The sequence below is a fragment of the Camellia sinensis genome, chromosome 2 (genome assembly GCF_055761805.1).
Source record: "Camellia sinensis isolate YWXY chromosome 2, ASM5576180v1, whole genome shotgun sequence".
NCBI lineage: Eukaryota > Viridiplantae > Streptophyta > Magnoliopsida > Ericales > Theaceae > Camellia > Camellia sinensis.
This window is the reverse complement of record NC_138962.1, coordinates 218,021,871-218,046,767: the sequence shown is the minus strand read 5'-3', so window position 1 is coordinate 218,046,767 and position 24,897 is coordinate 218,021,871. Positions and strand designations below refer to the sequence as shown.

At 36.0% G+C, this 24,897-nt stretch overlaps 1 protein-coding gene and 1 pseudogene across 30 annotated transcripts; both read left to right on the top strand.

The window, feature by feature from the left end:
• The first annotated feature begins 2,778 nt into the window (after nucleotides 1-2,778).
• On the top strand, nucleotides 2,779-24,808 carry LOC114257329 (uncharacterized). Of its 30 annotated transcripts, none has more exons than XR_003627567.2 (5): nucleotides 2,779-3,035; nucleotides 3,232-3,313; nucleotides 3,708-4,337; nucleotides 11,060-11,143; nucleotides 17,967-18,267. XR_003627567.2 is itself a non-coding variant. In XM_082917020.1 (4 exons), the coding sequence occupies exons 1-4, from the start codon at nucleotides 2,847-2,849 to the stop codon at nucleotides 17,993-17,995; spliced, it is 384 nt and encodes a 127-aa protein (XP_082773146.1). In that variant the 5' UTR covers nucleotides 2,779-2,846; the 3' UTR covers nucleotides 17,996-18,267. The 30 variants fall into 30 exon arrangements, 2 of the variants coding, with proteins under 2 accessions (XP_082773146.1, XP_082773145.1); XR_014362547.1 differs by lacking the exons at nucleotides 2,779-3,035; nucleotides 3,232-3,313; nucleotides 3,708-4,337; nucleotides 11,060-11,143 and adding exons at nucleotides 12,202-13,531; nucleotides 13,599-13,751; nucleotides 13,925-14,519; nucleotides 14,597-15,362 and having other exon boundaries at nucleotides 17,157-18,267; XR_014362553.1 differs by lacking the exons at nucleotides 2,779-3,035; nucleotides 3,232-3,313; nucleotides 3,708-4,337; nucleotides 11,060-11,143 and adding exons at nucleotides 12,203-13,531; nucleotides 13,599-13,751; nucleotides 13,925-15,228; nucleotides 15,319-15,362 and having other exon boundaries at nucleotides 17,157-18,267.
• On the top strand, nucleotides 12,278-12,387 carry LOC114257343 (small nucleolar RNA snoR74; annotated as a pseudogene).
• Nucleotides 24,809-24,897: the final 89 nt, after the last annotated feature.

The window sequence follows — 24,897 nt, the reverse complement described above, 5'->3', positions numbered from 1 at the left end:
ATTGAATTTCTATAGTTTATTGATTAGATCACATTTGTGTCAACAAGCAGCATGATTTTATAAATAAAACTGTTGACACAAATGCAATATAATCAAGTGGCTATTAATGTTCGATCAATGTAATTTTTTCAAGAATGATGTACTTGACATGCTTTATCCATTAAATAATTTGAATTATCGAAATGAGCTCCAATATGAGTCCACCATGGGCCAACAGAGGAGCCATTTTTTTTTTACAAAAAAAAATAAGAAGAGTAATTACAAAAAAAATCCCCATAGTTTAACCCTTGTAATAAAATAAATCTTAAATTTTTAATTTTGTCAATTTAAATTTTAATATTTTTATTTATTTTCAATTTAAACTATCTACATATTTTTGCTAAATAAAACCAATGAAAAAAATAGTATTTTAATGATTAAATTCAATAAAAAATAATATTTTAAACATTTTATGTACACTAATATTAAGTTTAATGGCTAAAATATTATTTTTATATTTGTTTATTTAATAAAAATAAACAAGTGAAAATAAATAAAAAAATTAGTATTTAAATTGATAAAATTTAAAACTCATAATTTATTTTATTACAATGGTCAAATTCTGAATTTTTTCTTTAGTAATTACTTCAAAAAAAATCACTAAATGTTTTTTTAAAAAAAATAGGAGAAATTTTTTAAAGGAGGACGAAAGTGGGTATTAGAATTTTGCTTATTCGATGATTTCTTAAAGTTTATTTTAGTTTTTAGTAAATTTTTAAATGATTAAATATTTTAAATTCCTAAAAAAAAAGTGTAAAAAAGTAAAGAGAATAATTTTAATAATTTGTAATGACTTTTTGACTAAATATTTTAGTTCCCAAATGAGGCTCTAGTAGGTGCTTGGGATTGACTATTTTTCATATTTTTTTTGTTGGGTTTTTTTTTTATATATTTTTTTTAAAAAAAATTAAAAATTAATTTTGAAAAAAAAGGTAATAGTTGTTTTTTATATTTTATCTTTAGTATATTTTTAATTTTTAATTTTTAGTAACGTTAGCACAAAACGAATCTAAAAAATAAAGGTTGTGTTTGGTGTGATTTTCAAATCAAGTTTCCATTTCCACCCTTATATTTGAATGTTATGTTTTGTTTGAGTTTTGAAATTATGATTCCAAATCAATTTCAAAACACATTTTGAAAACTTGTTCAGTAAATCAGGCACTTTTTGAATTTTTGGTCTATCTGGTCATCCTCTGGATGTCTGGCCGATTGTCCAGAACATTACATTTTTTTATTTTTTTTTATTTTTTTGCAATTGCCAATCTTTACCTGTTATTTGGAAAAAAAAAATTATATTTGTTTTTGATATTTTTTAAATATACAAATTATTTTTTTAGATCAAAATAACAAATTATTTTTTTAGATCAAAATAACAAATTATTTTTTTGAATTGAATTTTTAAAAGAGTTTGGTTATAAGTTTTGAATAGAATTTTCAATAGAATTTTGAGTTTCCGGTTTGGTTATGAGTTATAAGTTTTTGAATTAACTTTTGAAAACTCTTTTTAAAACTCATAACTAGAGTTTGAGTAAGGAATCCGTGAAATCTATAATCCGATCCGGTCCAGTCCAATCCGATAGGCTTGGATTGATTTTTTTGAATCTGTGGTTTGGTTCTGGATTGAAAAATTAAAAATCTGTAGTCCAGGATCGGTTCCGGATTGAACACCACGGTTCCGGATTGGAACCGATTCGAATCGTATATAAATAGCTTATATTTATATTATACACCCTCCCATATAGTATCTTATCTTATTCCATATAAAATCTAAACCCGTATAGTATCTTCTTTTGTTACTTTTTATTTGTTAGTTTTTAGTTTTAATTTGTAATGGTCTAAATACTTATAGTGGAACTAGTTTTCTTATAGGTGTTTAAATTCTAGAACAGTATGTCGTTATTATGAAAAGACATGTTGCTATTGTGGAACTAATATGATACTATGTTTATGTTTTTATAAAATGAAAATGTTCTATTTTTTAGTTATTTAATTATGTGAATTCGTAGTTCTAAACCGATCCAATCCGTGTTTAAATGGATTGGTTCAGATTGTAGATAACAGATTGGTTTTGGTTTTACCTCAACCCGAACCAATTCGGACCATGCTCACCCCTACTCATAACCAAACAAATTTTTTCTTTTCAAATCATAATTTCAAAATTCACAAATTTAAAATACCACTCTATTCTCAAATTATAAATCTAAAATTCTAGCAAACGTAACCAAAATTTTTTAAAAAGTTATTTGATAAATTTTTTTAAAAAGTTATTAAAAACCAAAATTATGCATAATAAATTTTTTTTTTAACAAATGAACATCACTTTTTTATTTTTTATTTTTTATTTTTTATTTTAAATCACCATCATCATACTCCAATTACATCCAAACTCAACAAACGCCGCCTTAGTGTTTTTTTTTTTTTTGGACGGAACCGCCTTTTCTTTCTCGCTACATCGAAAAGAAAACGGAACCGCCTTTTCATAAACACTTTCTTTCCCTACTTATCTATCTATCTATACTATTATAAAGTGAACACATAATATGGTGTCCTGAAGCTTGACAGTATTTTTTATTTTTTTAAAAAAAATTAAAAAAAGAGATGGGTAAGGCTTGAACCCATAATCATGGGTTGAATTGAAGTACGACGACTCATACCACTTAAACTAAGTATACATTATAATATTAATTTTATTATTATTATTTTTTATTCCTACTTATTCGTGTGCCACCCACTAGTACATTAACATTGTTCCTGCAATCGGAGTCCCCCTTCCTTTGGAACCCTAGGTTTTATTGAAGAAGAAGAAGATGATGATGCATTGTAGCAACCCCAAACCTCCCTCCTCCTTCGATGACCACGACGAGGATCAGCGAGTCGGTCTGCAACGGCTCTCACCATTACCACCTTTTTCTCCATCTTCAAAACTCGTCTATTTTTGTCTAGCCGACTGTAACGGCTTTCATTGGTATCCTCTTCGCGTCTCCTCCAACGTAGAGGTAAAGCGAGTCAGTCTCCAACTTGTTATGGAAATTGCTCATCCTGTTCCTGATCCATTTATATATTCTGAATCACCACCACCCTCAATCTCATCACTCTCACCATTACCACTACCACCTTCTTCATCTTCTTATTCAAAAATTGCCTATATTTGTCTAACTGATATTGATGAGTCTTATTGGTACGCTTTTCAAGTCTCCGAGGACGTCGACCATGACAATCAGCAATTTCCCCACAAGAACCCTCGTCTTCCTTTTCACCAAGACGACTATGAAAGGTATGATTTTGGTTCTGATCAATTTCTCAAACCCATTTTGACTGCAAAATTGCATACTTTAAGTGGTGCTAGCTGGGTGATTCACAACTCTTCATTATACCAGTTCTTCGTCAATAGAGGAATGACAAAAAGGGAAATCAATTGGTTCGAATTGACCTTGGTAATAATCCTATTGCCAAGAAATTAGACATCTTTCCTCAATTGCCTCATGCCCTTGGGGCACGTATACACACTTTGGTTCTAGATGACAAGTTTTATTGCCTGGGTAGTTTAGAACCACCACCATCACCATGGGCCATGGCTTTTGACCCGAGCCTAAATCAATGGGAGTCTCTACCTAACCCTACTCCTTTTCCACCTTTTCCAATTATGATTAAACGTATATTCTCTGCAGCTATACATGTTCCCAAGCCATGTATTGTGGTGGGTTGGCCTGAGTATCGTGTCCTCTGAAGATACGATGTTAATACCAAAAATTGGGTGAGTGAAGAGTTTGAAATACCCAAGACTTGGTTCTTTGGTCCAAATGACTTAATGGGACCTGCATTGGCTATTGACAGCATGTTGTATTGGTATTCAGCTCGACACACCACTGCATGTCTCATTGGGTATGATTTAATGAGAAAGACATGGTTCATGGGCAAGTTCAATGTCCATAACTATGGACGGTCTTACATACCTGAGGGTACGGGTCCTCCTCCTTCTCCAAGCTTGGCCGATCTAGGCAGTGATCAGTTCTGCTTGTTTTGGTTTTCTGTGGTGAAGTGTCATCCCAATCCAACAACCCTAACAGAGAAGGATTCCTTGACCGAGGACGAGGACAAGGACAAGGACGAGGACGAGGAGTACGTGGAGGAATTGGAGGAGGAATCTCTTCGCATTCACTGTATGAAGCTCCGAGTTACCAATGGTAGCCGTCGCTCAAGAAGTGGAATATTCCCCCTGGAAATCTGTTCCATCTCATGCCAGTCTTACTTGGTTGCTAAGAATGCAACTTATTTCTGTGATGGCTTGGTGGTTTAATGTAAGCCAACATCTTCTTCTCGTTAATTTTACCTACTTGTTCATTTGTATTCTTCTTCTTATACTGTTCTTTTTATTGCTTTAATTATAATTATTATTATATTTATACGTCACTGCCATTCTTTGTTTTTGAGCTGAAACAACAAAGTATATATTACTTGGGTTTGTTTGCAAGCCCCTATTTTAGAGGATATATATACAATCTTGGAATTTTAAGCTTGAATCCAAGTCGAACCTCAGGGACTAAGAGGGTAAATTATGTCAATTCAAAAGTCAGTGTTCTCAAATTAATTCAATGAGTTTGAGTTGTGATTGGCTAAACTAAAAATAAGAATTAAGATTCAACTAAATTAATGGGAGTCTCTACCTAACCCTGCTCCTATTCCACCTTTTCCAATTATTATTAAACATATATTCTCTGCAGCTATACATGTTCCTAAGCCATGTATTGTGGTGGGTTGGCCTGAGGATCGTGTCCTCCGAAGATACAATGTTAATACCAAAAATTGGGTGAGTGATGAGTTTGAAATACCCAAGACCCGGTTCTTTGGTTCAGATGACTTAATGGGACCTACATTGGCTATTGACAGCATGTTGTATTGGTATTCAGCTCGACACACCACTGCATGTCTAATTGGGTATGATTTAATGAGAAAGACATGGTTCATGGGCAAGTTCAATGTCCATGACTATGGACGATCTTACATACCTGAGGGTACGGGTCCTCCTTCTCCTCCGAGCTTGGCCCATCTAGGTGGTGATAAGTTCTGCTTGTTTTGGTTTTCAGTGGTGACACTCAATCCAACATTTATAACTGAAGGGGAGCAGGAGTCCTTGTCCGAAGCGGAGGAGGAGGTGGTTCCCATACCACTTAATTTGGAATCTCTTAATTATGAATCTCTTCGCATTCACTGCATGAAGCTCCAAGTTACCAATGGCAGCTCTCTCCTAAAGAGTGGAATATTTCCTTTGAAAGTTTCTGCCATTTCGTGCCAATCTTACGTAGTTAATGAGTATGCTGGGTATTTTTGTGGTGGCTTGGTGGTGTAAGCAAGCCTCTTGTCCTCCTTAATTTTGCCTACTTGTATCAAATTTAATTATTATTTATATTTATATTTATACACCACAGCCATTTTATTTTATAGGTCTCTTAGTTGGATTTGTTTGCGTTGCAAGCCCTTATTTTAAAGGATGTATATAATACAATCTTGGAATTTTGACAAAACACAAACTTGTGAGAAAACTTCTTTTGTTATGTTGGTTTGGTTATATGTAATAATTCTTTTGTTACTTTTCCACAACAAATAATCAATTAGGCTTAAACTTGCTTTTTTGGACTGATGTTAAAAACTAATTGCAATGCTTGCTTCTCATACTGAATATAATGCCTAAATAACAAAAACAAACAATTCTCAACACAATTTGATCCCAATCAAAACCAACCATCCTATAACCCAATGTTATTGGTTATCAGGTAAACTATATTAAACATCTTTTGAGAGTAACAATCCATGAGATTAGTGTAAGATTGGTTATCCAGTGATTCTGAGGGGATTAACAATTCATGAGATTAGTATAAGTTTGATTATCCATGATTGTGAATCATGGATTAATAATCTCAATCCTATGCTATAATCCGCCCAATCAAACAGGCCTTTTATGGATTATTTGATATGCTGGAGATTCTTTGTTTCTGTGAAAGTAGGAGTTCTGGGTGCTTGTTTTCTTGTTAATAGTGAGATTGGTAGCATGATTGGTGCTTGTTTTCTCACAACCTTTTTCTTAACTCATCTTTGCTGAACAAGTGCACCTTGGGAGGCTTTGGAATGTCTAGAAATGGGTTATGGCCGATGAGGATTGGTGTTTGAATTTTGATCATTGATTGTAGACTTTCTGGTTTGGTTTGGGGAAGTACCACTCCCTTTTCTTGACTCATCTTTTGATTGTGGTTGCTTTGGTACTGAATTGTGGCATTTTCGAGGCTTTTCTAATGGTGTTTGGAGTTGAACTTGTAGGTTGATTGTTGATTTTCTCATTTGTCTATGTTCATTGCTGTTTCAAATTGTTCAAGACCCACAACCTTTTCTCGACTCATTTTTGCTGAACAAGTGAATCTTGGGAGGCTTTGGAAGGTGGTCCACAATGGGGTCGCAACTACTTTGAGTTAGGACAATCACTGTTACAAGGAACTTCTGCTGACTTGTGATCTTTTCAAGTTGTTTGTTTTGTTTAGGCTTTAGTGGTCTGTTATAGGTGTGTCTGGGGATTGTTTGCTGTTAGTGTTTTTTTGTGTTTTCCTTTTAAGTGCTTTGTTGATTCTTTGTCAACATTGTGCTGGTTTTATTCTGTTGTATTGCATCTCCATAAGTTCTTGTGAATCCTTTTTTTCGCTGATCAAAAAATATAAATGAAGGATGACACTACTACAATAAATGGTTAAAGGTCACACTTAATTTTTTAAAAAAGATCTTAGTTTATATAGAAGTATAATTAAAAGTATAAAAAGATCTGAGTTTATATAAAAGCGTGATTGAAAATATTAATTTTTTTCTTTTTTATCTCAGTTTTTAAAAAAAGCATGATTAAAAATATTACTCTTTTTATTTTTTTATCTCACTTTAAAAAAAAATGACTAAAAATATTAATTTTGTGTCTTTTATCTCAATTTTTAAAGTAAAGCATGATGGTATAGGTATGTTATAAAAAATTCATACATACTTTTTAATCTTGGTCTTAAAAAAATTAACCAAACCAAACCTTAAGTCCCATCAAATAGGGTCGGCTACATGAATCATTCTTCTCTATGCGATCCTTTCAAAGGCCATTTCATTAGTCAAATTAAGTGGATTCATATCTCTATTTACAACGCTAGCCAACGTTAATTAAGGCCTACCCCACCCCCTAACACTTCCATTTACCATTATAGCATTGCATCTCTTCATTATTGCCTTTGTTGGTCTCCGTTGAATATGACCAAACCATCTCAATTGATTCTCTTTCAACTTATCTTCTATCAGTGCTACTCCTACTTATTCTCGAATACACTCATTCCTAATTCTGTCTTGTCTAGTCTTGCCACACATCAACCTTAGCATCCTCATCTCAGCCACACTCATCTTATCTACATGTTTTTTGGTTGCCCAACACTCCGTCCCATACAACATCATTGGTCTAATAGCTGTTCTATAGAACTTACCTTTTAGTCTAGTGGGTATTCGTTTATCGCACAGTACCCCAGACACACTTCTCCACCTACACCATCCCGCCTTAATCCTATGGGTCACATCTGCATCAATCTCCCCCGCTGTTGTGATAATCGACCCTAAATAATGAAAATGTTCACTCTTAGGCAGTTCTTGATTCTCAATCTTCACCTCTCCTCTGATTTCATTGTTACTGTTACTAAATTTACACTCTATGTACTCTGTCTTAGTTCTGCTTATCCGGAATCCTTTAGATTCAAGAGCTTTTCTCCAAATCTCCAACTTTGTGTTAACTCCTTCTCCAGTCTCATCCACTAGCACGATATCATCTACAAAAAGCATACACCATGGCACGCCATCTTGAATATTTCTCGTCAACTCATTCATAACTAAAGCAAAAAGATAAGGACTTCAGGTAGATCCTTGGTGTAACCCTACAGTGATAGGAATTCATTTGTCACTCCAGCAGGCGATCTAATAGTGGTCACCACCCCTTCATACATGTCCTTAATCACATCAATGTAACCTTTTGTCACCCATTTCTTCTCTAACACCTACCATATTATACCCCGGGGCACTCTATCATATGCTTTTTCAAAGTTGATAAACATTATATGAATGTCTCTTTTCTTTTCTCTATACCTTTCTATTGCTCTCTTCAAAAGATAGATTGGTTCCATTGTTTGACCTACCAGGAATAAACCCAAATTGATTCTCTGACACCTTTGTTATATCTCGCAATCGGGGTTCCATCACCCTCTTCCACACATTCATTATATGACACATTAGCCTGATTCCTCTATAGTTGTTGCAATTCTAGACAGCTCCTTTATTCTTATAGATTGGCACTAAAATACTTTTTTTTCCACTCATCTGGCATGTTCCTAGTTAACAAAATTTTGCTAAACAACCTTAGTCAACTAAGCAACCCTGTTTTTACCCAAACACTTCCAAGTTTCAATAAGAATATCATCGAGTCCTAAAGCCTTATTAAATTTCATCTTCTTAAGTGCAATCTCTACTTCAAAGTTCCTAATCCTACAATAGAACCTATAGTCTTGTTTTATCGTATTATTGGTTATTTCTTCCCCTATTGTCGTACCTCCATGTTCTTCATTTAATAGTTTCTCAAAATAATTCTTCCATCTTTCCTTAATCTTTTCATCATTCACCAATACCTTAGAATCCTCACTCTAATGCATTTGACTTGATTAAACTCTCTTGTTTTCCTCTCCCGTATCCTAGCAAGTTTGTATACCTTCTTCTCTCCCTCCTTACTATCTAGTCTAGTGTATAGGTCATCATAAGCCTTCAACTTAGCCTTTCTCACTACTTTCTTGACCTCCTTATTAGCCAATCTATAGCTCTTAAGGTTTTCCTCAGTTCTATCATTCTGTCACTTTTTAAAGCACTCTTTTTTTACCTTAACTACTGTTTGAACCTCTTCCTTCCACCACTAAGTTTCCCTAGAGTTGGGTCCCGTTCCTTTCGACTCTCCAAGCACTTCCCTTGAGATTCTCTTCATACAATTGGCCATCGAGTTCCACATAGTGTTAGCATCATCTTCCAAGTTCCAAGTACCTTCCTTATCCATTTTATTCTTAAATATTTATAGTTTATCCCCTTTTAGGTCTTACCATCTCGTCCTACGATGCCCACCATCCTTTCTAGCTTGGTATTGCCCTCTAAAACATAAATCTAGTACCAAAATCCTATGTTGAGAGGCCAGACTCTCTAGGAATCACCTTACAATCATTGCATTTTAGGCAGTCCACTTTTCTCACTAAGTAATCTATTTGGCTCTTAATTGACCCACTCTTAAAGGTTATCAAATGCTCCTCCCTTTTATTATATATAGTATTGGCCACCAGCAGGTCAGAAGCCAACGTAAAATCTAAGATACTCTCTCCAGCCTCATTTTTGTCACCAAAACTGTATCCACCATGCACCCTTTCATAGCCTAGTTTATCTATGCCTACATGGCCATTAAAATCTTCACCTATAACCAGGTTCTCTCCTACTGGTATCTCCTGTAAGATATCATCCATTTGTTTGTTCCCAAAAATCCCTCTTAGTCTGATCATCTAATCCTACTTGAAGGGCGAATGCACTAATAACGTTCACTATGTTCTCTTCAATAATTAGTTTAACTAACATAATCCTTTCCCCTTTCCTAATGACAGCTACTACATTTTCCATAAGACCCTTGGCAATTATGATTCCTACCTCATTCCTACGTTTATCCTTAATACTATAATACAGTTTAAAATCGGTATCCTCAATTTCCCTAGCTTTCTTACCCGTCCACTTAGTTTCTTGTATGCAAGCTATACTAACTCTCCTTCTAATCATAACATCTACTAATTCTATCGTCTTACAAGTTAAGGTTCCTATGTTCCAAGTGGTTACTCTAAAGCTATAGTCTTAGACTAGCTTCTTTACCCGCACTCATCCAGAAAAATGCGGAAACCTTTGCCCATTTTTCATCGTACACAGGCGTCGATGCGGCGCCCCTTGCTCACTTTTCGAAACACCCGGAGGCAGGTGCAATGCGTCACTTGAGGGGAATGACCTAGCATTTTAACGATTCAAAGTAGGATTCATTGTCATAAGGGATCTGAGCGACTTTTTTACGTGTTGTCTGTTGACTAAAGAACAGTCGTGCTCTCTCAGTATTCCTCCCATTACCATCGAAGCGATTTTGATAAAAAAATCTTTGACTATCACCACCGTCGTTGAAGATCCAATCTTCGACCACCACCGTCTACTAAGTGAGCACCACGGTTGAAAATCCCTATCCCCTATCAAAAATCTCAAACTCGCTCGTTTTGTTCTAAAGTTGCTCCTAGGGTTTGGATTCATGACATAGTATGTAGATATTGGTGAATTCTCTCCAATTCTCTCTTATTCATTGTTGATCATTATCAAGAATCAGATGAATTCTCAGTTTTTGTGTACTCTCTCTCTCTCTTTCTCCACTACTAGAAAATTGACTTTTTGCCTCTATTTTCTTGCGGTCGCCTATTTAGCCGTGGGAAAAAATATATTTGGGACAGCATAATATGAGACAAAAGTAATTGATAGTAAAAGGTCCCAATTTGTCAGTGACTTTAAACCTCATTCAGCCCATAGGAATGCAAGGCCTAATTTATTTCTCCTAATTCTTTTTATTTATTTGCTCTATTCCCAGTTTTGCCCTAGACAAGCATTGAAACCACTAGGATTCGACATTGCTCTCTTTCTCTCGTCGTCTAAAGAACACCAGTATGAATCTTTGTCTCTCTCGATCTCTCAATCGCTCCCTTGATCTTTGACTCTCTCTCTCTCTCTTGACCTCTCAATCTCTCTTTTGATCTCTGTCTCTCTCTCGTTCAATCTCGTTCTCTCTATATCTACACATTATCTAACCTTTTTTAGATAATTTTTCTTCTCCCAAAAATCTCTCTATACAAGTATATATATGAATTAATATACGCATCTCTATGTATTAATTGAATAATCATCCTTATTTTATTTTCAGGTTCTCAACTGATCCAATCATTGATCGGCAGTGGTGGAAAAATCAATTTCTTTGAGAAAAGAAATCCTAACTTTCTCATTGGAGGTAAGTTCTAATCTATTTGTTTACATGTTTGTTTTGGTTTTGATCTTGTTTAGATTTGTATTGAACAACTCTTTGTTAGCTTTTTGTTTACTGTTTAGGAATTGATTTCAATTTGTTAGTTTTTGTAGTTTGAATGCCATGTTTATTGACAAATATGTTCAGTTAAAATACAGTTAATGTGTTGACTATTGTTGATGTTGTGATTAATTGCTACAAATTTCAACATAGACGAATGGGAAATTAGTTTTTGTTTCCAATTCCAAAAAGAGTAGGAGTATAAACCCTAATTATTTGATGAATATTTTCCCAAAAACATAAAATAAAAATGATTAGATGATTACAAATAAGAGCATATATTTTATGATAAAGAGTTGCTATCGTTTACATCTTAAAACTAGAACTAGAACTACAAGACAATTGGGAATACATTATATAATAGAAGCAAAGACGTTGTCCGGTCTTTATTGATGAAACTTCAATCTATTTTTCTCAAATTTTTGAATTTTTATAATGTAAAAATCTTTGTGTTATATTATTGGTTCTCATCAATGTTTTTTTTCCTTTTTAATTTTAATTATCAATATGACTTAAGGCTTGGTTTGGTTTGGTTTGGTTTCGTTTAATATGACAATACCTTTCAAATTTTGTCCATTAATTAGAGAATCTTTGGAATTTTTAACAATATGGTAACTTTCTATTTCTTAAATTGATGATGAAAATCTCAATATATGTTTCTTAAATTGTTAGTGACAATTGATTTGTAAACCACTTGTTTTTCCTTAATTGGATAGTAAATTGAAATAAACAAATTTTGAGGACTTCTTGTTTTTCCATTGTAGATATTTTGGTTTTTGCTTTTGAGGACTTTTTGTCCTCTTTGTACTTCTCTTTTCTCCTTTTTAATAAAATTCTTTTATTGCTGATCCAAAAGAAAATTAAAATAATTTTTTTTATGATTTAATAATAATAATAAAAAAAAGTTCTGGCTTTTGAACAGATTGTTTAAGAGAGGATTTTTTTCTTAAACTTGAGTCCTATTTCTTCTTCTTCTTCTTCTTCTAGCAGCATTTCTTCTTTAAACAACTAGAAATTTAGCATTAGCTTTGTGTTGCCTTTAGATTGTATTAACTTGATGAAAAAGCAAGGGCCTGTTGCCTTCTTGTGGGAAATCATTTTTTTCATTGTTATTGGGTGAACCTCTTGAGTAGTTAATGACTGAAGGTTCATTAAATGATGGGACATTATAATCAATTAAAGATGAGGGTATTTATAAGAGTAAGAGATTAATAACAAAAAAACAAACAAAAAACTAAAGCTATTTATTGGTATTTCTGTTTCTTGAAGCAATGAAGTTGACTTGGCATTTTGTAGATTATAGTGTGGTTGACTAAAATATTTTAACTGATGTTTTGGTTGGGAAATCTGACATAGAATTTTTATCTTTTTAATAATGTATGTGATAATGATCATTAGTTTAGAATGATAACTACTACTACTTTTTGTGTTTATTAGTTTTTATTGAGTTTTATGAAATGTGGTTGATTATGATACTATTGTTTTGAGCTTTTAATCTTCATAAATACTCAATCGCTCATTTTCTTCAACAGTTTCATGGGAAATTACTGGGCCATTGGTTTTATTTGGTATACTTTCTGAACTATAATGTGTTTTTCAGATTTAGTTATACTGTGTTGGTAATAAAGAACAAATAGATAAACACGTTTTCTATTTGGAAATCATGGATAGATTTCTCATTTAGTTGCCAAATGAACTTCTATTTCAAAATTTTCAATTGTTCCACTCCACTATTGTTGAAGTGCTCCATTACTTTTCATGTAGCTACGTTCCCATGTTTGGAGAAACAGAGTTTGATCCGATTCGATAGTTTCATTCAATAGACATAGAGGAATAGCTTGATGCTCTGGGCAGAGCTGTTGGTAAGGTTAGTGGAGTTATTTAGGGATGGCAATTTGAACCCGACCCGACGAGAACCCCCTCCGACCCCGATTAGAGCAGTTTTTCCTCGAAAAATACCCCCGATGGGCTAGGGATGATATTCGAAAATGAATCCCTGACAACTTTCGGGCCGGTGATGGTGATAGGTTCCCCCGCCCCGACCCTAGCCCGACCCCATCCCCATCCCCGTTTCCGCTCAAACTGAAATTACTATTATACCCCTCTATATCTCTCTCTCTATATATATATATATGTGTGTGTGTGTGTGTGTGTTTAGGGTTTAGGTTCAATTGCATTCTCTTCTCTTCTCTCGTCTGTGTAACTGTGTTTGCTCACACGACACGGTTGCTGCTGTTGCGCCACTCGCTCTTCCTCACCAGAGACAACATCATCTCCATTGATGCCCCTGCTCGCTAAGGCTGGAAGAAGAAGGTTCAGTTCTCTCTCTCTCTCTCTCTCTCTCTTCGTAACCCTCCCTTTCTCTCTCTATTTCCCAGAGAGGGTTCAAGGTTTGCTTCGCTGTCTTAGATCTCAATGATTTGAATCTCTCAATCGGTTTCTCTCTCGTAGATCCGAGTTCTGATCTCGGAGGTTCGATCTCGCCACCATGGCGGCCGCTAATGCTCCGATCAGCATGAGGGAGGCCCTCACGGTAAATTTCATATTCCACTTCTTTAACTTGGAATTCTTTGCTAAATTGAAAGACAAACGGTTGTGTTTCGAACTGATATTGAGAATTTGTTTTTTGGTATTGAGAATTTTTTGGCTTCGTAATGATAGGGATTTGATTGTGGTCTTTGTTTGTTGTGTGCTGTGTTGATGCAGTTGTCTAGCATAGGGATCAATCCACAGTTTATCACGTTCACTCATGTTACCATGGAATCTGATAAGTATATATGCGTTTGGGGATTTTTCGGGGTTTGGTAAACTTGATCCCTATTAGGGGGTAGGGGCAGGGGCGGGGACGGGGACGGGGACGGGGACAGGGACGAGGACGGTGATACCTTCGGGGATCGGGGATGGGGAGTGTAATCCTCGGCCTCGCCCTAGTCCATGGCCATTCCTAGAGCTATCAGGGGTTTTGTTGCTTCTGTACCCATATCATTTCTAATTTTCCTAATATAGTCGAAGATGTTTTATTAGATCAAATATGTTAGGCTCAGTAATGAAACGCCATATGATGTCATGAAGTTTCTTCACATTGCCAAATGTGGCCCTGGTTTTCCCTAAGATAGTATCTTTATAGGTATTATATGGTCAATTCTAGGGCAGAAATTAGCAACCCATTATTGGGGTGTGTGTGCATGTGCTATCTACAAGCTGAGGCTAATTGGTAACTCATTTTCTTTGTTCCAGAATTCATCTAACGTCTTTGCTGAAATTTTGATTGTGAGCTGGTTGAATGCTATCATCATGAAAGGTATATTGATTAGTAATGGTGCCATATAATTTTAGTAGTATATTTTTTTCCCTTTCTCACTATTAGACCTTTTCCAGGGTGAGCTTATTGGCCTATAGCTCTCTGGCAATGGGCATACTTTCTGAAAAGTATTTCTCACCTGATGAGTTGATGCTCGTTTGAATCTTTTTGAAGGTTGAACACCAACTTGCACTACTAGAAAAGGAGGTTTTAGACACGAAACTTTTTGCGACGGTTTGAAAATCGTCGCAATAAGCAAGCTTTTGAGACGGTAAAAAATACTGTCACGAAAGTATTATTTTTGCGACGCCAATTGATTGTCGCAAAAATAAATACCATTGTTAAGGACGGAAAATCCAAAACCATGACAAAAAATAATATTATATGCGACGGTACATTACCTGTTGTACATTTTTTTTTTCCATTTTGTGGCTTTTTTTTTTTTTTTTTGTGATGCCTTTTGTTTACCTGTCGCAAAAGGTTTTATTTTTGCTCATTCGCGACTGTCCTTAAAGTCTTCGCAATAACTTAATCCCTAATTTCCGTTTCCTCTCCCCCTTCCTTCCCACTCATCCCTAAACTTCTAGACTCCTCTTCGGATAAAAAAAAAAAAAAACTTTTGTCTTCTCTGCCTGCTCTAATTTCACTCTCTCTCTCTCTCTCTCTCTCTCTCTCTCTCTCTCGCAACGGCAACAACACCGGCATCTAGGTAACCCTCCTCTCCTCCCCTTTTCTTTCCTCTCGCTCTCGCTCGCGCAGACCCTCACAATCTGTCGCTCACTCTCTCAAACCCTCACAGACTCTCTCTAGCAGCGGCAGCGACTTCCCACCTCCGGCATCCAGGTATAATTCTCTGCTCCTCGTTTGTCCTCGCCTCTTTTTCTCTTCTTTCTCCTTCAATTATCTTTGAGCTATTGACATTAACGGGTCATTTAGTTGATTGAATATTTTTGATTAAGAATAAAATAGTGTGAAAATTGACATAGGTTTGATCTAAACTATTTTTCTAGTTAAATCCAATGAATAGGGTTTGAAGGTAGCCAGATTTTGAGGTACATACATAAGCACCACCTCATCCACCCAATAACATTGCTACATTAATTTTATTTCAAAGTTTAAACATTAATTTTGCAAAATGTCAAGAGGCTTGCATTCTGGTGTTCTTGCTCTGTTTTTTTGTGCATTTTGGTGTCCTTGCTCTGTTTTCATTTTTTGATTGATTGGTCCATGTAAGTTTTCATTTCTCTACAAGCCCATGTCTAATTGGTTTTATCTTTTTATTCTAAAAAGTATTTATTTGTATATTTCTGATAATCTGATTGTATAGGTGCATACGTAATAGCTTATATATATAGCATATGTTATGTGAACTTCACTGTGATGAAATAAATTTTGCTCTTATCATGCCTCACTATGATCCTATTTTGGGTGCTCAATCTTTTCCCTCAGTATATATCTCCTTGGCAGTTGTCACTTGATTGACGTAATAAATAAATAAAAAATAGCTTTTAAAGTTTTCTTGATGTAATTTTGTCATTTTCATCAAAGAGGCCACAATTTATCCAGGAGAATTGGGAGTTTCATTACACAATTTTATTTTATTTTTAATTAATTTCTATCATATTGTTCAATTCTGAATCACCATTCTTTATGATGATGACGAACTTCCATATCTAGACTAGAACTTGACACAATGATGAGAATCCAATGTTTGGCACTTTAGTCTCTTGTTCGTCTCTTCAAAAAGTCCAAAAGAAGATGCTCCAAAATTCAACCTGTACTCTATACTTTCTGTCTCTTCTGCTTCATGGTTTCTTCTCTATTTGGCCTTCAGAAGTCCAAAAAAGGTGGTTGCAAAAGTTGAACCAACTCCCACCTCTCTCTCTGTCACTCTCTCTAAAGGTGGACCCAAAAATTAAACAACCTCTCTCTCTGTGTATGTGAAAAATTAGGCCACTCTTTAACAAAAGTTAGTCAGGTAACATTGTATAAGGGTTAGCGGCCGAGCACAATGTAAAATACTTGACAGCCTATGTGAGATTTCATAGTTACACTATAAAGTACCAAATAATCACATGATTCGATTTATACAAAAAGATGATTTGATTTGTACCTGATTTTTAAACCAAAATAATTAATTTAAAACCATTCCCAAGTCATGGAAGATATCATGGCTATTAGCTAACCTCACATAACATGTTCTCTTTTTTTATGCTCTACCGGCCTGCTCAACTTTTACATAAATTTGCCGCCTCTCCCTCCACTTTTGTACTATTTACTATAATAATAGCAACTTAGCAACTTATGGTGGCAGCAGCGGCACAGGTGATTCATATCCCCCCTCCCCTCACTTATCCATGACTTGCAATGCTAACATTCTCTATTAGCAGTACCGCCAAATTAATAAACTTCTTTTCACAATTTGCTGATTAATTATTCAATAACCTTGTTTTATGCAGCTTATTAGAAACTTTTTACATTTTTTTTTTTTTGGCTTTGTCAAAGTCTTGCTGCAATTCCTGCCTATGGTTTATATATAATTTGGAAAGGATGTAATGTATGACTTAAGATTTCATTTTGACTTCAATATTAATTTCTGAATCAAACTGTCATTCATCTTCATGTAAATTGAATCAGACTGCACATTGGATTTGTAGAGAGAGAGAGAGAGAGCGAGAGCGAGAGCGAGCTGATTTGGAGAGGAGGGTTTTTGATTTCATACGAAGAGAATGGAATAGATATCAGTAAAAGAGAATGAGAGAAAGAAAGTGAGGTCACTTGATTTGTAAGGAGAACGAAGATCGGGGGGGGAGAGAGAGAGGGAGAGAGAGGGGGGGGGGGGGGGATAGGTTTTCTGCTGCACAGACATATGCTACAAATGGTGTTTCAGAATATGAAGGCAGTGAGTTGAATCTGGACAATACAGGTACAGGAGTGTAGTAGTTTAATTCAGTGACACATAGAAGCCGAGCCAGCACTGGATTATGGAGTTGCCTCTGGTCATATTGCCTTTCTGGGACTTGATATGCATACAAGAGGGCTAATCAAGTAAAGAACATGTTGCATCAGAGTACTTGGCACTCTTGCTGAGTTTTGTTGGCAATAAAAATGTAACTATTTTAGTTAATTATTTAATCTCTTGGTTTCCTAGAAGTTCTTTTTGGACTAACTATTTTGTGGAATACAGATGTATATCTCTTTCAACTATCATATGATTGAATGTCTAGCTGATATAGAAACACTGATAGTGGTTATTGGTTAATATTCTGCCTTCTGGTTTTACTTTTATCTGAACAAGTGACATTTTTAGTTGAACTTGTGCATTGCTGGGTATGGGGTATCTTGTTAATATGACTCCTTTTGGAATTGCAGATTAGGCCTGAACTATTGTTTAACTGTTTTGTTCCTTGGTCTTGGTATATGGGCGTAATTGTTTGCTTATTTTAGGTTCTTCAGGAGTCAGGACTACTTACTAATGTTGTGGTTCAAATTCCAAGGGAGCATTTTGTTATTTTGATGGTTGTGATGACACTTCATGGGAATGTTGAAAGTGATTGAGCTCTGAGAGGATCTGATGCAGCTTTATTGTTGCACCTTTAAATCTAATCTATTCTTTACTTTTCAGTTGTGTAATATATATTGTGCTGCTTTTGTATGATATTCCTGTGGAAAGATATTGAGAAATTGCCATCTACATTTGAAGTCCCCGTATTTTATTGCAACTAATGACCTCTTTCTCTTTGGCATACATGGCTTTGTAGTCTTGTGGTGCAAGAAAAACTGATGTATTATTGATTGATTATTGATATGTTGTTGTATTTATTACAATTACAAGGATTCCTATTATATAGGAGTGTGTTTGGGAGTAGGTGGAGAGTAGGTGAAGTGGAGGTGGTAGTGGTGTAGTGGGTTAGGTTTAGTGGAGTAGGTGAGGTGGTAGTGGTGGTTTAGTGGAGTAGGTGAGGTGGTAGTGGTGGTAGGTTTATGGTAAATTCTAACAGCCCCCCGCAAACTCAAGGAGGATAGAAACTAACCAACTTGAGTTTGAAGAGAGGAACAAAACAAGAAAATACATAAAAATAAAAAAGGATAAGAGACACTGTATGGTCGTGTCAGACCATTGGTGAAGACACTGGATGGTGGTGTCATAACGTTGTAGAGGACACTGTATGGGGGTGTCATAACCATGTAGAGGACACTGTATGGTGGTGTCATAACGGTGTAGAGGACACTGGATGGCGGTGTCAGACCGATGTAGAAGACAGTTTATGGGGTCATGTCGGACCGTTGTAGCAGACAATGTTCTGACAGTTGTTGTGACAGTTTACAGAGTCTTGCTGGACCCTTGTAGAAACTAACCGGAATCAATGTCGGGACAGTTTACAGAGTCTTGTCGGATCCATAAAGGAGCTAACCGGAATCAATGTCAGGACAGTTTACAGAGTCTTGTCGGACCCTTAAAAAATACACTGTATGATGGTGTATATAGGCTGAGCTGACCGGAATTAATGTCGGGACAGTTTACAGAGTCTTGTCGGACCCATAAAGGAGCTAACCGGAATCAATGTCGGGACAGTTTACAGAGTTTTGTCGGACCCTTAAAAAATACACTGTATGATGGTGTATATAGGCTGTCCAAATATATATATATATATGGATATATATAGTGAGCCCTCAAAAGTCGCGCCCTCAAAAGGCGCGCCCACTTCATCAAAAGGCGTGCCCGACAGAAAGCGTGCCATCAAAAGACGTGCCATCAAAAGGCGCGCCCAAGTTGTCGGCGAGCACCGAGCGGCGCATGATGCGCGTGTCAGTCTCATCGTCAGGGTCTTTATAAACTGAGGCGGAGGCTGTGCTTGAGGCAGAAGCGAAGACAAAAAAACCTTGTGAAAAAACTTCTGAAAAACTCTTCATTTTCTGAGAGAGATATTCGTTTTCTGAGAGATTGTCTCGAACAGCTGCAAATCTTGAAACACTCTGTACCACTCTGTTGCCATTCTGTAACCAACCCTTCTTTGAAACACTCAGCAACCCATAACATGGCCTCGTCTTCCCGTTCAGCTACCCAGAATATGGCCTCTTCGTCTCGTGGTCTGCTCACTCTCTTTCCCGACCTCAACGAGTCAACAAGAGAGATAACTGGTGCGGTGGCCAGTGAACCTCAACCAAACACCTCTGGTTTTGCTCCGTTGAACTTTCCGATGCGGTCGGTGGAGCAAAAAATGGCGGTGCAAACTGATATTGAGGCTAATCAGTATACTCTGAAGTCATGTGTGGAAACCATGACTGCGGTCACAAACCTGTCGCACCGGCTGCAGAGCAGGACAAATGAGGTGCAACAGTTAAACTCCCAGCTGGCTCTGCTCCAACGTATGTATAAGGATGCGCGAGCAGAGTTAAGTGTGCTAAAGGCGGAAAATAAGGAGCTGAAGCGGAAGGCCACCGTGATGTTCCGATTTGGAGGGCCGCCATATACTGCAGTGGAGGAGCAGGGAGTAGTGATCGTGCCCAGTGGAGTGGGAAACACGGAGGCAACACCATCAAGGGCCGTCCAGGACGGAGGCAAGAAGAAAAGGCCGGCGGCAGAGTAGAGAAGAAAAATCTCGCCTGTGGATGATGTTTTTTTTTTTTTTTTTTTTTTTTTTTTTTTTTTTTTGTGATGTAAAAGTGTGATCGGGGTTGATCCCCTGATATGAATAAAATGACAAGGTTGTGGAATGTTGTTGGTGTTATGTGGTGGTGTTGTTTTGTTGAATAAGAAAAATAAAATAAAAGAAAACAATGGATAAAGAAAAGAGAGAAAAAAAAAATGGTGGATGGATGATAAGAAAAACAGCGGTGTGATTATTATTATTATTATTTTTTTTATTTTTATTTTTTTGTGAGAAATATAAAAAAAAAAATAATAATAATAATAAGCAGATGTGTATTGCCAGTGGTGTGCCGTGTTGTATTAGAATATTTGTCTTTATCAATCTTCCCGCCTAGGCAAGACAAGTTGATTGAAAATGGTGGGAAGAAAAAGTGAAGAAATGATGGGTGATAAAATAAAATATAAAATCAGTGGGTTGGTGGGTTGGTGGAAGAAAAGTTTAAAATAAATGGGTGGAAATATTAAAATAAAGGTGGGTGTTTGATGTTTGGAGCTTTAACAGCCTGTGGAGTGGAAATATTAAAATAAAGGTGGATGTTTGGTGTTTGGAGCTTTAACAGCCTGTGGAGCATGGTTTAGAGAAGAGAAACCCACCCAACTTCTCTCTCTCGGGTTGGTTCTCCACACACAACACACAGCAGTTCATACACACACACACCACCAACTTCATCTTCTCACAGCACACACGGCTATCACACACCAGATACACAGCAGACACACATGCAAGAGATATTGCAGCAGAGGGCTTAGATTTGTTGCCAGATTTTGATGTGCAGATCCAGAATGGTCCAGAGATCTATCATGTAAGATGGGGTTTTTGAGGGTTTGATCATCGAATGAGATTTGGGTTACGGTCAGTTCGAGGGAGCTGGTGTGAGTGAAGCCGAACTCGTCCAAGGGGATGGTGGAGCGGCTGTCCGACCGGATCTCAGAGAATCAGATTTCGGCAACGGTGGTTGTGATGAGGAAGAAGAGGACACAGATGAGGGATCCAAGGGAAGCCATTGTTGCAAGCAGACATATGATACAACTCTCTCTCTCTCTCGCTCTTCGCTCTTAATTTGATTGAATGAGATGAGAGCCTAGCTAGGCTACCAACGACTGGAATTAACACAGCATTTGGGTGTGATCACCTTTGAGACTGTATATACAGAAGAGAGGGGTTGAGGTCCGGCGGGCGGCTAAGACGAGGCTGCCGCCCGCCGGTGAAACAAAATTATTAGATTCTTAACCTTGCTCTGATATCATGCAAGAAAAACTGATGTATTATTGATTGATTATTGATATGTTGTTGTATTTATTACAATTACAAGGATTCCTATTATATAGGAGTGTGTTTGGGAGTAGGTGGAGAGTAGGTGAAGTGGAGGTGGTAGTGGTGTAGTGGGTTAGGTTTAGTGGAGTAGGTGAGGTGGTAGTGGTGGTTTAGTGGAGTAGGTGAGGTGGTAGTGGTGGTAGGTTTATGGTAAATTCTAACATGTGGTATTCAACTCCTTCAGTACTTCATCAATTGGAGAAGTCAAATTGCTATATTCATGGAGCGAGTCTCTTTGAAAGCTTTGCAGGTGTGGGTTTATAGCTCAGCTTATGTAATTTGCTTAGGTTTTGTATTTTGGGTGTGATTGTTTATGGTCTGTTGTCATGGATGACAGTCCTGGAGGCTAACATCTTCCGATGATGCCCCCCTCAATCAATACCATCTCTCCAGACATGTTAAGAACATAAATACTTTTTCTAACCAATTAAGATGGGTATCCCATGAATAACCCACATTGAAATTCAAGAAACCAACAAAGGTCTTTGGAAAGTTAGGGACTTTATGTTTGAGGTAAATGAAAATTCTTCCAGATCGACATTAAAGCCTCCACACTGGGTATTGGATTTGTCAAAAATCTAAAGTTGTCAATCTGAGTGGAAACTTTTAAAATATCTGCCCGAAGTGGAGGCTTTGTGTTACTGTGTAAAATCAAAAAATTCTTCAGTTTGATTGGAGGCTTTAAAGAGCTTGTCAACTACTTTACAAGGCAAAATGTTCTATAGTAGTTTCAATCTTTTTTAAAACCTCTATGATTGAAACCCGGTGCAGAGGATTTCAGGAAGGATGCTATGATGGAGGATTGGGTCAAGAAGTTTGAGAAGCTTGCTGGGTCTCAGGTATTTTGCTTCAATTCCTGCAATTGGGGTTTAGGGTTTTGTTTAATTCTTTGGATTTTGCAATTATCTGTTTGGTTAGTATTGAAGCTTAGGCTTTGTGCTCAACAATCAGTTTTCCAATTGGATTAGCCTTTGTAGTTTGTGCCATATGAATTAATAGTACAGTGCCCTATAATTTCTTTATTGTTTTCTGGTTAGAGTTTTGTTTAATCGTTGATGCAAATTCTCATAGTTGATTGCTTGAAGAAATCATGCCTGTCCGAAAAGTTATCCTTACAGCTTGTGTTGAAAACTTTGTGCAGGAGCATTTCAATAACTTAATCTGGTCCTGATGGTAAAACTTGTTTGTAGACTGGATGTGATTTAGTGGTTTATGGGTGAAGTAAGGGCATCTAAGTAGGGAAATGGCATTCTCTCCCTGCTTGCTTGCTGAATTTTAGGACTTGATGCTGTCGTGTTTGGGGGGGAAAAAGAAGAAAGCTTGGATTGTGGCAGCTTTATGTATTATGTGGTGCATGGGGAGAGAGAAATGAATAGACAGTACTTTTAAAGAGACTATGTTAAGGAGTTAAAAGCTTAAGGTAGTTCTTTTGCATAGTTATCATTTCTGGTGTAAATGAATTTTTTTTTTCCTGCATCCTCTTTTCTTCTTGTAGATTCCATAGGTGAGCTCAATTTTTGTTTTAGGGCCTTTTTGATCTCTCAATAGTTTTTGTATGACGTCGAGCTTCGACGTATTAATGAGAAAAAACTTCATGAACTCTATTATTTTTTTGATAAGTAACTTGATGAAATCCAAATCTTAGCCAATATAGCTCATCTACTTTCCATAAATAGAAGTGATAATAGTCAACAAAACTTAACATACCCGACTAACTAGGCACAAATAACTTGTAGGAAAAGACGGGATTAGAAATCGATTCCCGGTTTTGAATCTAGAGCCTAATTTCCGTTTCTGAAAACTTGTCATTTTAAAACTCTTTTTCTGAATCGGTTGACACTAAAATGCTCAAACGGTATTGGATGTCAACAAAACTTGACACACATAGCTAACTAGGCACAAATGACTTATAGGAAACGACGGGATTCAAAACTGATGCCCGGTTTTGAATCTAGAGCGTAATTTTTGTTTGTGAAAATTTGTCCTTTAGAATTTATTTTTTTTTTCGAACTGGCCGACACACTAAAATTGTCAAATTGAGTTAGATGTCAACGAAACTTGACACACACGACTTGCTGGGCACAAATGACTTGTAGGAAAAGACGGAACTTGAAACTGATTTCCGGTTTTGAATCTAGAGCCTAATTTTCATTTGTAAAAACTTGTCTTTTAAAAACTCTTTTCTGAACCAGTTGACACACTAAAATGGTCAAACGTCGTTGGATGTTAACGAAACTTAACACACACGGCTAATTAGGCACAAATGACTTGTAGGAAAAGACGAGATTTAAAACCAATTCCAGGTTTTGAATCTAGAGCCTAATTCTTGTTTGTGAAAACATATCCTTTAGAAACTTTTTTTCGAACCGGTTCACACTAAAATGCTCAAACGACGTCAGATGTCAACGAAACTTGACACACATGACTAACTAGGTACAAATGACTTGTCAGAAAAGATGGGACTCTGTCTCTTGACATTGATTTTGATTTTTTGTTCTGTGTTTTGTGTCACCTATATTGCCTTTTTATTGTTGTTAATCTCACATATGTTTCATGTCTACTAGCATGAATTATTAGGGGTTGCTGTGTCTGTGTGTAAGCACAATTATTTGGCTAAATTTCTTATTTTGTGTTTGTTCGATTATTGTTAGATTATAGCGGAATGTGTTCAATCAATATTTGATTTTAATAGTATTATCATTATTGTAGGATGTAATTAAAGTTTCTTTGGATATTTCACGTATACCAACAGTCCAATTGACGTAGGGACTTCTTATTAGTGATGATCTGTTGTGTGAAATTGATGGAGTTCCAATTGGGCCCAAATATTGCATAGTCTTTATCTTAAAAGCAAAAAAAAACCAAATGCTCATTTGGAAACACCATCCCAAGGTCTAAGAACTGTTGGAAAAGTTATTGGAAGATACATTACGTGGCGCTTGTTTTATGCATATGTTATAATCTTATTTATTTATTTATTTTTGAAATAAATATAAAATGTTTTACATTTTTTTGTAAGTTTGAAATTAATTACATTGTAAATAATTATTTTATTTTTTTTGTTTCTTTTTGCAGATGTTATCATTTTGAGTATGTGATGATATCTTTGCATATTGATATTGGAGTTTATTGTTAATACTAAAACAAGCTTTTAATATATATGTTTTTTTATTTGTACTGTCGATACTTTGGTTTTGTTTTAGATACAAATTTGTGTTTTGAATTATCAAAAATTTTTAGTATAGTTGGATGATGTTTTCTATATTTTTGTAAAGAATGTTTGGTAAACACTATATTGTTACAGGGTACATATATATTATTCATATATATGATTTTGTGAATGTGAATGGATGTGTGTGGCAAGACTGGACAAGACAGAATTACGAATGAGTGTATTCGGGAATGGGTAG